The 15,691-nt window shown below is 43.3% G+C and overlaps 1 protein-coding gene across 1 annotated transcript in view; it reads right to left on the reverse strand.

The window, feature by feature from the left end:
* fgd5b (FYVE, RhoGEF and PH domain containing 5b) overlaps positions 1-15,691 on the reverse strand; it is a 48,572-nt gene that overhangs the window by 24,869 nt on the left and 8,012 nt on the right. The window contains exons 3-5 of the mRNA XM_041191652.1: positions 9,438-9,537; positions 4,304-4,444; positions 2,353-2,455 (exon numbers count right to left, since the gene is read on the reverse strand). Of these exons, the coding sequence (XP_041047586.1) occupies positions 2,353-2,455; positions 4,304-4,444; positions 9,438-9,537 (344 nt within the window). The remainder of the gene's footprint in view (positions 1-2,352; positions 2,456-4,303; positions 4,445-9,437; positions 9,538-15,691) is intronic.

Here is a 15,691-nt window from a genome sequence, read left to right on the forward strand (position 1 = left end):
TTACATGCTAATCTCTTATGTGGGACTTTGTCGAAAACCTTCTGAAAGTCCAAATAAACCACATCCATTGGCTCCCCCTCATCAACTCTACTAGTTACATCCTCGAAAAAATTTCAGTAGATTTGTCAAGCATGATTTCACTTTCATAAATCCATGCTGACTCTGTCTGATTCTGCCATTATTTTCCACATGCTCAGCTATTAAATCTTTAATAATGGACTCTAGAATTTTCCCCATTACCGATAGGTCTATAATTCCCCGTTTTCTCTCTACCTCCCTTTTTAAATAGTGGGGTTACATTAGCTACCCTCCAATCTGTAGGATCTGTTTCAGAGTCTATAGAATCTTAGACGATGACCACCAGTGAATCCACTATTTCTAGGGCCACTTCCTTAAATATTGTGGGATGGAGATTATCAGGCCTTAGGGATTTATTGGCCTTGAATCTCATCAATTTCCCCAACACCATTTCCCTACTAATAATGATTTCTTTCAGTTCCTCCCTTTCACTAAATCCTGTGTTCCCCAACATTTCTGGTATGTTATTTGTGTCCTCCTTTGTGTACACAGAACCAAATTATGTATTTAGTTCAAAACAAAAACAGAATTACCTGGAAAAACTCAGCAGATCTGGCAGCATCGGCGGAGAAGAAAAGAGTTGACATTTCGAGTCCTCATGGCCCTTCAACAGAACTGGGTGAATCCAAGGAGAGGGGTGAAATATAAGCTGGTTTAAGGTGGGGGGGGGGGGGTTGGGTGGGGGGAGAGAAGTGGAGGGGAGTGGTGTGGTTGTAGGGACAAGCAAGCAGTGATAGGAGCAGATAATCAAAAGATGTCACAGACAAAAGAACAAAAGAACACAGAGATGTTGAAGTTGGTGATATTATCTAAACAAATGCGCTAATTAAGAATGGATGGTAGGGCACTCAAGGTATAGCTCTAGTGGGGGTGGGGGGGCATAAAGATTTAAAAATAATGGAAATAGGTGGAAAAAGAAAAATCTATATAAATTATTGGAAAAACGAAAGGAAGGGGGAAGAAACAGAAAGGGGGTAGGGATGGAGGAGGGAGTTCAAGATCTAAAGTTGTTGAATTCAATATTCAGTCCGGAAGGCTGTAAAGTGCCTAGTTGGAAGATGAGGTGCTGTTCCTCTAGTTTGCGCTGGACTTCACTGGAACAATGCAGCAAGCCAAGGACAGACATGTGGGCAAGAGAGCAGGGTGGAGTGTTAAAATGGCAAGCGACAGGGAGGTTTGGGTCATTCTTGCAGACAGACCACAGGTGTTCTGCAAAGCGGTCGCCCAGTTTACATTTGGTCTCTCCAATGTAGAGGAGACCACATTGGGGGCAATGAATGAAGTAGACTAAGTTGGGGGAAATGCAAGTGAAATGCTGCTTCACTTGAAAGGAGTGTTTGGGCCCTTGGATGGCGAGGAGAGAGGAAGTGAAGGGGCAGGTGTTGCATCTTTTGCGTGGGCATGGGGAAGTGCCATAGGTGGGGGTTGAGGAGTAGGGGGTGATGGAGGAGTGGACCAGGGCGTCCCAGAGGGAATGATCCCTATGGAATGCCGCCAGGCGGGGTGAAGGGAAGATGTGTTTGGTGGTGGCATCATGCTGGAGTTGGCAGAAATGGCGGAGGATGATCCTTTGAATGCGGAGGCTGGTGGGGTGATAAGTGAGGACAAGGGGGACCCTATCATGTTTCTGGGAGGGAGGAGAAGGCGTGAGGGTGGATGCACAGGAGATGGGCTGGACACGGTTGAGGGCCCTGTCAACGACCATGGGTGGAAAACCTCAGTTAAGGAAGAAGGAGGACATGACAGAGGAACTGTTTTTGAAGGTAGCATCATCAGAACAGATGCGACGGAGGCGAAGGTTGTGGATGCTCCATTGTTGAATACATTTAAGGCTGGGATAGACAGAGTTTTGGCCTCCCAGTGAATAACTGGATATGGAGAGAGGGTGAGAAAATGGAGTTAAGGCCAATGATCAGCCATGATCGTATTGAGTGGCCTTTTATAGCCCCAATGCCAACTTAGGGCCAACTCCTGGCAAGCCATATGCCCCACCCACCACCCTTTGCTCTTACTCCCCCTCTAGGCCAACTCACCTAGTCTCCTCCATGGGCCATCCTCAGGAACCATGCTGATAGAAAATAAAGTTGTGTGTCTATTGGAGATGTCACGAGATTTTAAAAAATCTTTGATCAAGGCTCGAGAGGCTGAATGGTCTACTCCTGCTCCTACTCCTACTTTTTATGTCCCCTTCTCATGTTCCAGGACTCACTCATCCTCCACTTCTTGTGTAACAGGTGCTTTGCCTACCACCCTGTTGTGGGACACTCTGCTTACCTTTCCTCTTTAGCTCCCTGTGGCATTGGTCACACACTCTGGCCATCCTGCCTTTGAGATACCTGAGTGGATACTTGTTCCTGGAGCATGTCCGACATACAACCTATAAGACAAAGAGAGGGAGAGAGTGTGAGTGCAACTGTACCACTTGTTATCCCCACATTCCCATCTCTGATGTGGTATGTTGCAATCTGCTGCCACCCTATATGAAGAGGATCTCAAAGTAGACCTCAAGGGGTCTGTCTCTGTGCTATCTATACTAAGTGAGATATTGAGGCTGATGAGGGTTCTGGTCAAACACAAGTATCTAAAGTTTATTACTAGCAACAACTGTATACCACTCCGCACAGGCCTTGATTTGGCCTGGGTCCTAACAATTACAAAGGCTAGTTACTTGATGATACGCCTGACTCATAAGATGTACATAGAGTCTTGCTGATACAGGGTCACAGGTAATAGTGAGTATCTGCAATAGAGTGTGCAAACAAAAGTGAACATCTAATATGGAGGCTGTACTCTTATCCTCCAGTCTCACACACGGTGATGTCACTAGGCAACTTCTTAAAGGCACATGTCACTGTCTGCAATGGCATGTGTACTATATCACAACAGTCTCCAACTTCCCCTTCCTGTCCAAAATCCTTGAACATGTTGTTGCCTCCCAAATCCGTGCCCATCTTTCCCGGAACTCCATGTTTGAACCCCTCCAATCAGGTTTCCGTCCCTGCCATCGTACTGAAACAGCTTTTATCACATCACAGTGACATCCAAAGTGACTGTGCGAAAGGTAAACTTTCCCTCCTCGCCCTTCTCGACCTGCCTGCAGCCTTTCACATGGTCGACCACACCATCCTCCTCCAACCCCTCTCCACTGTCATCCGGCTGTGGGACTGCTCTCACCTGGTTCCATTCTTAGCCATCTAATTGTAACCAGAGAATCACTTGCAGTGGATTGTCTTCCTGATCCTGAACTGTTCCCTCTGGTGTTCCCCAAGGATCAATCCTGGACCCCCTCCTATTTCTCATCTACATGCTGCCCCTCAGCAACATCATCTATAACATAAGTTTCCACATGTATGCTGATGACAGAGAGCTCTACCTCAGCACCAACTCTCTCAACCCTTGACTGTGTTTAAATTGTTAAGTCGCTTGTCTGTCATAAGGTACTGGTTAAGCAAAAACCTGCTCCAACTAAACGTTGGGAAGATTGATACCATGGTCTTTGGTTCCGGCCACTGACTCCATCCCTCTCCCTGGTAACCGTTTGAAGCTGAATGCAATCTGTTCACTAACTTGGTGTCTTATTTGACCCCAAGATGTGCTTCCAATCACATCACCGCTCCATCATTCAGACTACCCATTTCCACCTCCATAACATAGGCTGCCTCTGCCCCTATCTCACTTCATCTTAAAGCTGCTGAAATCCTCATTCATACCTTTCTTACCCGTAGTCTTGACTATTCCAATGCACTCCTGGCTGCTCTCCCACATACAACCCTCTGTAAACTTGAGGTAATCCAAAACTCTGCTGCCCATGCCCTAACTCGCACAAGTCCTGTTCCCCTATCACCTCTGTGCTCACTGGCTTCCATCGTCTCCGGGTCAAGCAACACCTCAGTTTTACAACTCTCATCTTTGTTTTCAAATTCTTCCACAGCCTCACCCTCCCTATATCTGTAATCTCCTCTAGCCCACAACCTTCCCAGATATCGGCGCTCCCCTGATTCTCCCTGACTTTAATCGCTCTCACACTGGCGGCTGTGCATTCAGGTGCTGAGGCCCTGAACTCCCTCATTAACCAACTTTTGGTTGCCTGTCCTAGGATCTCCTTCCATGATCCAAACTAATCTTGTTTAATTGCTCCTATCAAGCACCTTGCTACATTTCACTGTGTTAAAGTCACTATATAAATGCAGAGTTGTTGTAAGTGGGTTCTGATGGAGTTACCCACCTTCCCACATGCGTTACAGTGCTGGCGCCTCCAGGTCAGGGAGAAGTCACTTGCACAGATCATGCACACCACCACTCGGGAGTCAGGGATCAGCATAGGCGGCTTGGCACCCAGGCCACCTTCAGTCTTCTCAGGGGAAAGCTGGAGGGAGCATACACAGAGAGACAATCAGTAACTTACAAAGAACCTGAGAGTTATTATTTTAAACAGACAGAAAGGAAGAGGAAAAGAGATTACAGTTAGATAGAAATACAGTGAGCAGAGAGGCCATGGCTTAAAGCTGGCTCGGAATTCAGAATGTGGTCCTTCTGTCACGTCACCAAGACTTTGTGTTTCTTCATGTCTTGTTCCTCTTGTGGTGAGCCTCCAGGTGACATTTCAGGCACTTCAATATAAAGCTGGTCCCACGTTTCAGTCATGTTGGTTTTGGCCCTGCTTCTTTTCCTACTGGTTGCTATTAAAACCAGGGTCTATAGGATTTGATGGCTAAGTCTCCAGATGTTTGAGTCTTAAAGATGTTAAGGGCCGCTTATTAAAGCGATGCAACTCTGGTGCTGTTTTTCATCATCAGCTCTCTGATTCTGCACTTTCTTTAGTGATGCTCTGATTCTGCAGGATGTCCTTTGAGGAAAGGTCAGGGCTAGCAATCCTGCAGTGAGCAGGAGTCACCCCATCACTTAATGCAGCAACTCACTCTCCAACTGTGTCAGCGCAGTGTAGCTCTACTATAAACCACACACTGAGCTCAGCCTCTTGCCCAAACATCAAACACCAGCAGATACCAGATATGACTGTGTGGGGTTCAACTGTCTGCTGACAAGTCTGGGAAGAGTGTCCTGCAGTCAGCATCGCGATAGAATTAATCTACACTTGGAGAGGTAGGGATTAATCAAGCACAGTCAGCATGGTTTTGTTAAGGGGAGGTCATGTCTGACCAATTTGATTGAATTTTTTGAAGTTAACCAGGTGTGTAGATGAAGGCAATGCATTTGACCTAGTCTGCTTGGACTTCAGCAATTGGGAGACTGATAACAAAGGTAAGAGCCCATGGGATCCAAGGCAATTTGACAAATTGGATCCAGAATTGGCTGAGTGGCAGGAAGCAGAGGGTGATGGTGTTTTTGTGACTGGATGCCTGTGTCCAGTGGGGTTCCACAGGGATCGGTGTTGGATCCCTTGCTGTTTGTGGTATATATAAATGATTTTGACTTGAATGTAGGAGGGTTGATCAGTAAGTTCGTGGATGCCATGAAAATTGGTGGGGTGGTAAATAGTGGGGAGGATAGCCTTAGATTATAGGAGGATATAGACGGGCTGGTCAGGTGGGCTGATCAGTGGCAAATGGAATTTAACCCGGATAAGCGTGAAGTGATGCACTTGGGCAGGACAAACATGGCACACTTAAAACTGGAAGGGATAACAGAAAGACCATGTTCTCCAGGAAGTGAGTCACAGTTGGAAGTTGTGAGACTTCAGTTACAAATAAAGAGGGTTGAACTTGAAGCAGCAAAGGAAATGAAGAAACTTGAATTAGAGGCAAAAGAATAAGAAAGGGCATTTCAAAAGGAGCAAGCAGAAAGGCAGAAGAAAAAAAGGAAGCTGGAACTGGAATTCCAGGCAACAGAGAAGGAACAAGAAAGGGAATACCGGCTTAGAAGGCTGGAAGTTTAAAAAAGAAGATCTCAGATGCTGAGGAAAATTCTGATGATGAAAAAACCTTCAACCTAAAACCTAGTGGTGAGGTGTTTAAGTTTCTGCAAGCTCTTCCAAAGTTTGAGGCAATGGATATAGATTCATTTATTTGAAAAGGTAGCTAGGCAAACGAAGTGGCCAAAAGAAATCTGGAGAGTAGGTTGGTAGGTAGAGCTCATGAAGTTTATGCTTCACTTTCAGAAGAGTAATTGGTGGATTATGATGCAGTAAAAAAAGGCTATTCTGAGTGCAGACGAGTTAGTTCCTGAGGCATCCAGGCAGAAATTTCAGAATACAAGGAAGCAGCCTGGGAAGACCTATATTGAGTTTGAAAGGCTAAAGCAAAATAATTCTGACCGTTGGATAAGGGTATTAAAGGTAGAGACAACATATGAAGCTCTTAGGGAAATAATTCTCTTGGAAGGATTTAAAGATTCACTTCCTCTTGTAGTTAGAGCCCATGTTGAAGATCAGAAGGTTAAAGAAGCTAGACAGGCAGCAGAGATGACAGACGATTATGAATTGGTCCATAAATCTAAACCCTCATATTGTCGTTCCCATAAACCCGAAAAGGATAGAAGATGGGAAGGTGAAAGGAAGGCAGCTAGCCAGGGAAGAGAAGGGATAGTGGGGAATTCTCAGGAAATTTCTCCTCAGACTAGAGGAAGGTGCTGAGGGTGGAAGTGAGATTCAAAAGCATAAAAGCGTTTTAACTGTAGTAAGGTGGGGCATGTTAGGGTGGATTGCTGGAAATTAAATGGTAGACCTATTGCAATAGTAGGAATGCCAAAGGAATCATCAGGAAAGGTTGCATCAGAACAGGAAACAGTTGTTAAAACTGTGTAGCAGTGGTACAGGTGAAACATGTTTCCTCAGAACATACAGAAAAGAGGGATATGGTTCAGGATAGTCCAGAGAATTCTTCTTTGATTACTAGTAAAGGAAGTCAGGCTAACAGAGGTTCTGGATGTTTTGTCTCGAAGGAAGAAGTGTTCCCTTACTCCTCCAGCAAAATAAGTGAACAGCTTAAAATTTTGAGAGATACAGGGGCAGATCAATCGTTGATGGGGCTGATGATAAAATTTGTGTTCCAGGTAGTTTTATGAAGCAAAAAATATTGATGAGGGATTTTAATGGAATTTATAAACCTCTGTCTTTGTTTAAAGTTAACTTACAAAGTCATTTTGTAAATGGAATTGTTATGGTGGGAGTCATTCCAAAATTACTTATTGAAGGAGTGGATTTTATTCTGGGTAATGATTTGGCTAGTGGAGACAGTAATGTGACAATGACTGTATTACAGCAGTCAGTTGATCATGCTGATCGTAACTAATTTCAGAAAACTACTGTGGCCAAAAATGAGATATTTATTGCCGATAACAAACAATTGAAATATTAATTAATGTAGTATTGATTAATGTAGAAAACCAAATTTCATGTATGAAAGAGAAGTTTGCTAGTGGAAGAAGGGAATTGGTGAAAACAATTGACAATCAGTCACTGAAAGTAGAACACTTGACTGAGAGCTTGAAATGTCTAAATGATAAACTTGTAGAAGCAAATTCAACAAAGGTCAATCTTCAGTTGAAACCTGATAACCTTCAAGCATCAGAAGCTTCTATGAAATATCAGGGAAAATGCCTTGATCAGGATTGTTGGTAAATCAGAATAATTGGTCAAATGCAGAATTCAAAACCAAAACTAACGAACTGTTAGAACTTCACCATGAAAAGGGGGACAAGATTCATGAACGTCGAAGCAAACTGAATGAAAGGGAAAATAAGATGTGTGATATGAAATGTCACAGTTCCAAAGTAGTTCCCATGATTAAAAACACTTTGCTGAATTGTGGTCCAGCTGAGCAAAGAACTGATCCAAATAAATTACTGATGTCAACCTCAGTAATGGACAATATGAAAATAGCTGATGTGCCTGCAGATTTGGAAATCAAGAATTGCCAACAAAAAGGACTGAAATCGCAAAATGGTCTGGAAAAAAGTCAATGACCAGGGAGACAGATTTACAAGTGATTGCCGGTGCTAATATACAAAACATAACAGTTGGAATTTAGGCAAGTGGACAGTTTGCAAAAGACCATTCAACACCTGTAAAGGAGTGGAATGATATAGTTTGTGGGTTACTAAAAGAATTGAAGGGTTGGAACGAATGATGAAACTCCAAATACAGATAGTCAGTCCCAAGCTAAAGAAAAGACCCCAAAATCCAGGGGAGTGGAACAAATGAAAGTCCCAAGTGGACCTTCTAGTCAAAGGAAGGACAGGAACCTGGAAAAGGTCCTGTTGAGTGAAGTTAAGAGTGAGGGGCAGGTAGAAAGGCTCCAAGCTTCAGGTTTAAAGAGACAAAAGCTGCAGAAAGCAGACTTAAAGCGAGAACAGCTTGCAAAAGGCAAGAATATCCAAAGACACAACTGAAGGTCTGTAATTCTTTGCTATAGGCATGTGAAACAATGGTACTGTTGATGGCTGAGTTGGTGAGAGAGAGTGCATGGAAGACCCAAGGAAGAGGAACAATGGAAGGAGAGTTTGAAACCCTGGAGGGCAATCCTTGTGGAAGGCGTCTGAGAGAAAACGTGGGGTTGGAGAAGATTCTGAAGTGAGTTCTTGGAGAGTGGAGATTGGAAACCCTCATGTGAAGGATGGAATTCAGTGAGACTGGTTGGCTGACGTGTGGCAAATGTCTGGGTGATGTTGAGGACAGATCCATAGCATCTGATTGGGGAGGCATCTGTCACTTGGTTTCAGAGTGTGGTGTATCTGACCACAGGTTGCCATAGGTGTACGTGGGCTGTGTAATTACTGTGGACATTAAAGTACAGGATAGTTTCTATAACTTGTGATATCCTCACAAATCTGTATATATAGGTAAAGCTGTGGGTGAAGGAGCATTGTTCATCTTTTCTTGTTGAATAAATGTTTTATTCTTTTGTTAAAAATTCATCAGCTGACTCCTGTGACTTTGTTCAGTAGTTACTCTTCACATATCTAAATCAAAGTTAGGATCTATCAAGCTGTGTTCCACACTGGGATCAGGCTTGTCCAGGGGTAGCATCAACTGGAATCATAACAGCACTTAATACTCCATTTCCACATTTTGCCCACTCACTTAACCTGTCTACATCTCTTTACTGTCTCTTTGTATCCTCCTGACAACTTGCATTCCCACCTGGTTTTGTATCAACAAATTTAGAGACAAAGGCTGGAATTTTTGAGCTCCTGTTGTCAGCGGGATCTTCCGATCCCACCGCTATGAACAGAGATTTCAATGGCTCTCCGGCCCTGCTGCGGGAAAACCCACCGTGGGTGGGGCTGGAAAATTCTGGCCAAATAGACAGTGAGTCTATTATATAAGTCATCAGTGTCTCAGTGATCTGTATCAACATTGGAAAGATAATAATGAAGGAGCTCTCTAATGTAACACTGACCTCAGCACTCCCTCTCAGGGCCAGGAATGTCTGCATCCTCTGATAATCCTCCACCACTCTGCCAATGGCAGCCAGCCACTCATCACGCTCTGTGCAGGAACTGACAAGGAATAGAGAAAGGAGGATGTTAGAATAATCACAATGTCTAAATAAGAAGAGTTGCTGCTGTTTAATTCATGGTGACAAGTCCTTATTGGTATTTCCAGGTGATGGCAATCTCTGTATATGTGTAGATTGTAGTTGCTGCTTTTTCATACCAGGACAGGTAAAATCCCATCAAAGAGTTTGCCCAACTTAGCTAATCTCAGGAGATATCATTTTGCAGAAAGTATTAGAAGCTACAGAAGTTTCCCAGCTGTACAGCTGACTAAAGGGTACAGATATATTTTGATGAATAATGGCTGCATTAGGCCAAATTAAACTCTTAAGGGTGTGAAATTAATCTTGACCTGTCGATCCATCAGATATTTTAAAACTTCATATTCCATGGAACTCCTGGGTAAAGATACAAAATCCTCATTGTGGTGTTTATGAAAGGTTGAGAGCTTCGAATAAAACTAATGAATGGGTTTGTAAGGAACACAAGGGGGTTGATTGATGTGGTGTATTTGGGCTTCCAAAGGCCGTTGGATAAAATAGCACAGAATGGATTTGTCAGCAAAGTGGAAATTCTTAGAATAAAAGGGACAGTGACATCATGGATGTAAAGTTGGCTGAGTGACAGGAAACAGAGGGAGAGAGGGGGAAAGAGAGAGAGAGAGGAAGGAGAGATGGGGAACAGCTGTTTTTCGGGCTGGAGAAGGGTATATAGTGCCATTCCCCTGGGTCAGTATTAGGAGCACTGCTTTTCTTGAAATATATTAATGATGTAGAATTGGGTGCCCTTCCTCTTATTGAGTTCTCTGCTTGAAGGAAGGTTCGACCCACAATGTTGTGATCTCCACCACAGGTAGAGCAAGGAGACAGGTCTCAAATCTACCCCAGTGGAACAAGGATTGAACTCCATGCTGTTGGCACTAATCTGATCCACACCAGTCAGTCCACCACTGAGCCAGCCAGTCCTCCCAAGCAGCCTGAGTTGCTGTGGTAACATACACTTTAACATGCCTGTTGTAGTCCTGGAGCTATGGATAGTGATAGGAGAGGCTCCGAAGTTCTTTCCATCACATGGCTGAGCAGGAATATCTCCCACTCTCCCTGCCTGCCATTGGCGTGGATTGGAAGGATCAACAGGATGATACTCAATCCGTGTGATTGACACCTTTCTGGGGTCCTGGAGTAGGAGTTGAACCTGGAGCTTCTAGCCCAGAGGCAGAGACACTACCCACTGCCCCACGAGGCCTCCTCAGATATCGGTGTATGGTGTAAAATTACAGGAGGATATAATGATAAACATCAAGGGCTGAAATGTATGCTGGGGCTGGGAGGGAGGGGCCCTGCTGCGAAAACGGCGGTGGGGAAGGCAAACACCGCTAGCCAGCCTGCCAGATCAAACCTAGCAGACTGGTGGCTGGCGAGGATGGGCTGCCTCCTTTTTGGATAGGAGGAGGCCCTTAAATGACTGACCATGACACCCCCCCCACCCCCGGCCACTGGTGAAATAGCAGCAGGGGGTGTAGGTAGTAGGCATAGTGCCACAGCCTGGCCATCCAATTTTATAGCCCTCGCCTTCAATTCTGCCTCCAGGGAGGGTTGTAAACTTGTTTTTTATTCATTCTCGGGATGTGGGCTTCCCTGGCTGGGCCAGCATTTATTGCGCATCCCTAATTGCCCTTGAGAAGGTGGTGATGAACTGACTTCCTGAACCGCTGCAGTCCCTGTGGGTAGGTGCATCTACAGTGCTGCTAGGAAGGGAGTTCCAGCCCAAGGTGACAGAGGAGCTGGTGGAATGGGCAAACACACAACGGATAACATTTAATTCAGTGAAGTGTGAAGCGATACAGTTGGATGGAAGAATGAGGAGAGGCAATTTAAAATAAAGGGTCCAATTCTAAAGAGGGTGCAGGAGCAGAGGAGCCTGGAGGTAAATGTGCACAAACTGAAGTTTGCAGGGCAGGTTGACAAAGTTATTAATAAGGCATACAAGATTCTGGGCTATTTAGAGTTCAAAAGCAAGGCAGTTACGTTAACCTGAGAGTTTAGCCTCCACTAGAGTATTGTGTCCAGTTCTGGGTGTCAGATTTTAGGAAGGATGTGAAGGCATTAGAGAGAGAGTGCAGAACTGATTCACAAGAATGGTTCCAGGGATCAGGAACTTCAGTTATGTAGATCGATTGGAGAAGTTGAGAAAAGAAGGTGGACAGGGGTTTTGATTGAGGTATTCAAAATCATGAGAGGCCTGGACAGGGTAAATAGATAAAAACACGAGGAAGAAATTTATCATGCAACGAGTGGTTAGGATCTGGGATGTGCTGCCTGAGAGTGTGGTGGAGGCAGATCCAATTGTGGCTTTCAAATGGGATTGAATATTTATCTGAAAAGGAAAAATTTGCAGAGTTGGAGGAAAAAGGTGGAGGAGTAGGACAAGTTGAATTGCTCTTAAAGAGCCAGCATTGGCATGATGGAATGAATGACCTCTTTCTGTGTTGTAGCTGTAGGATCTGGTATCTAGTGCAGCAAGGGTTAATGTGAGACTGGGAAATAGTAGCATGATGTAAAGAGACACATGACCTGAGAGTAGAGAGTGTTGTGGACTGGACAGAGACCTATGTAGAAGCAAGCATGGAGTTAGCTCAGAGCTTGGGCTACATCTGTTGTTTTGTATTTGTTCATGGGGTGCGGATGTCGCTGCCTGGGCCAGCATTTATTGCCCTTGAACTGAATGGTTTACTAGGCCACTTAAGAGTCAACCACATTACTGCGGATCTGGAGTCACATGTAGGCCAGACCAGGTAAGGAATAGTGAATCAAATGGGTTCTTATCACAATTGACAATGGTTTCATGGTCATCATTAAGCTTTTATTGAATTCAAGTTCCACCGTCTGCTATGGTGGGATTCAGACCTGGGTCCGCAGAGCATTACCCTGGGTTTCTGGATTACTGGTCCTGTGACAACATCACAGCGCCATCACCTCCCCATAGTACATAGTTATGTGTTATCAATAAACAACTTAATGCTTAACCATACAAGACTCAGAACCTCTTTGTAAGAGCTACTGGACATACAACACACTTGTGGCAGCTCTTAGAAAAATCCAGAACCTCGGAAGCTGGAGCAGAAATCCAAAAGCTGGAAAATTTAAGGAGCTGCACTCTGACCTGACTGAAAGCACCTGAAATGAAGATATGGGGGAGATCAACTTAGAGTTGTTCCTTTGCAGAATTGAAAGCAGAAGGCAGAAGATAAAAATCTCCACTGTGCAGCTGTGGACTCCACAAGATCGTGGAGGTCCAGTTTGAATACCCACAGAGTGCAGAGTCAAAGGACCGAGCAGGAGTGAGCCAAAAAAATAAGTTCTTGGTCAGAACTAGTTTAAAAAGGGTTTGAAGTCTTTTAAAAGTCACAGCAGTGCATTTCCAAAAGCACCGGTGCCAGCCTGGGTTTAGAGTTGGTGCCATACTAGGTGGTGGCTAAGCTCCTTGTAAGAAAGAAAAGGTTTAAAAGCCCCAGTCAAAGCCAGGAGATGACAGTAAAACACCTGAAAATCCACCGAGATTGCAGCGAAGGCCCAGAATGGTTGATTAAGTAAATCGCTGCTCAAAATGAAAGATGTAGATGTCAGGGCCACCATCTCAGTGGGAGCCCGCCAAAACATGACAAGCATGGGAAGGCTCTGAGAAACATGGTTACTGCAATGCTGTCCTTAAAACCTGCACAGCATTCAAACCTATACTCACAAAAACTTTGAAACAACCATGGATAATAAAGTGACTTTTTCAGACCAATGCCAAATAATCCAAGGGCTAAACCAGATGCAAAATCAGCCGTCCTGGAAAAGAACATTTTTAACTTACTGGAGTACATCAGGTCTAAGTATGAAATCAGAGGAAGTGCAGATTAATACTCATTTGGTGAGTTTGCAGATGAAGTAATCCTAATGCAATGCATCAATAAATCCTCAGCCAGCTTTGATGAGATATGAAAAGCCTGTGACAAAAATTTTAATCTCCAAGTTGTGGAGGGTGCAGAGCTTAAAAAGGGGGATAGAAAATCCCCAGTAAAACTATGAAAAGGAAAAAGGACAATACTCAAGCAAACCACACGGTGGAGGCAGGCAGGCAGAAAGCCAGTTGGAAGTCTTAAAAATAATTTATGAAAATTTTATGAAAATTCTGGCATTTTTCCCAAAGTGCAACTATGACTATGATCAAAGGGAAGGTTATAATGTGTTCCAAGCTACAAGTGGATACGGAAGTCACAAATAGCATGATTACAGAGCTGGAACAAATTAAAACTCAGTTGGAGACAGGCCTGGCTAACAGTGAAGCCAAAATGAAGGACAAAGACAAAGTTCTGCTGTAAGCGGAGAAAGAAAAGGCAGAAATAAGATTGGAAAATGTTCATATCAAAGCTGAATTGGAAGATTTTAAACACAAGATTCAAGCTGAGTATATACATTTGAAAAGGCTTTACAAACTAAAGTATTCAATGAACCAAAATGTTCAAAATCTGAATTAACACATTTTTGAGGTGGCACAAAGGTACAAAGAGGCTTTGAAAGAAACAGAAAGGTTGAATATTGAGAAGAATGCAATAAGCGAAAATCTGAACTGTGTGCAGACGCAGTACATGTCTCCAGAAAAACACAAGGAGGAAATAGCAACTCTGAATTCCATTGATGATAAATTGAAGGACAAGTTGGAAAACACAACCAGAAGTACAGCCAGGCATAACAACAAGCAGAAGATGTGCTCAAAGAACTTGCTGCTTTGAAGAATCAATATGTGCCTCTGGAAAAAACGAGGAGTTAAAAAAGATGTTGTATACTAGTTCAGGAAAAGCTGCATTGAAATCATCAGTGGCAACAAAGCAATACACTGAAGCACAGAGTAAGTTGGCAAAAGGTCAACAAGAAAATAAACAGTTGACTGAACAGCTAATCATCCTTCAAGATCAAATGCAAAAGGAGTACATAACCCTTTAGCAACAAGAAGAAATTGAGACTACCTCGAGCAGCAAAACAGAGGAATAACAGAACAAAGTCAAGGAGACTCCAATAAATTACAAGAAAACTCAAGATGAAGCAATTGAGCTTTGCAAAGAAAAAGGAAACCTGTTGCAGGACCTTCACACACTGAGAATCCTTCAGGTCACAGTTTGTTCCTCTGGAAAATTATGAAGAGAAGCAAAATGAATTTAATGCCACTCTGACAGAACTGAAGAACCAATTGGCAGAGAAGACACAGGAATGTTCTATATTCCAGGAGGAAACCAAATGGTACAAAAAAGAGGCTGTAGAGCTGAAACAGTTGGACATTTGGAAGAAAACTTGGAAAAACATAACATTTCCAAATATACTTTATGTTACAACTGGTTGAGGGGGGAATGAACTGATTCCCCTTTATTCAGCCCCCTCGGTTGGTCTCAACAAAAAGTTTTAAAATTTCTTTTCCCAGTAGATGCCTTTTCCAATCCAAATGTATTTACTTTTTAATAAGGAGCTAAGGCAATCAAAACAGGTTATTAGCTACCAAACCCAAGGAAAACTAATTAAAAATGCAACAATGCACACACAGTTATCAGAAGTAAGAAAATTTAGAGTGAAAATAAAAGTTAAAAGAATATAAGTCCTTTGCTTGTCCATGAGGCATAGATTGTTGAATGTTGAATGCGGTCGTTTGAAGTTAGCTGTCTCCCTTTAAGAGAGAGAGAGAGAAAGAAAAAGGAGAGAGAGATGGGGTTATTTAACCCTCCACAGGGGTTTGTATGTCTGTTGAGTATCTAGCTGGTTAGAAGTTCCCATTGTTTTTACTGTTGATTAAAATTCAGCACTTTCCACTTTTTATTTCTTCCTTAGTTGGAGTGTTGGGTTTTGCTGTCTGTAGCTTTCCTTTGAAATGTCTCTCTCTTCACACTTCCTTTTGGAAGAGGTTTTTGTTTGCTTCTTTCACCTTCACCTTGGAAAGTGGCCTCACATTTTAAAGCAATTTTCTGTCTCATTCTTTAAAGTATCAAGTTTCCAGTAGGTTGAAAGTTTTTTGAAAATCAATTTTTAAAAAATAAAGAGGCATTTTTGTGACACCTTCCTCTCATGGGAAATGGAATGAGATTCACTCTCATTTCATCACAAGGTAGTGAAAACGTATATAATAT

This window comes from Carcharodon carcharias, chromosome 7 (assembly GCF_017639515.1).
Source record: "Carcharodon carcharias isolate sCarCar2 chromosome 7, sCarCar2.pri, whole genome shotgun sequence".
In the NCBI taxonomy this organism is placed as follows: Eukaryota; Metazoa; Chordata; class Chondrichthyes; order Lamniformes; family Lamnidae; genus Carcharodon; species Carcharodon carcharias.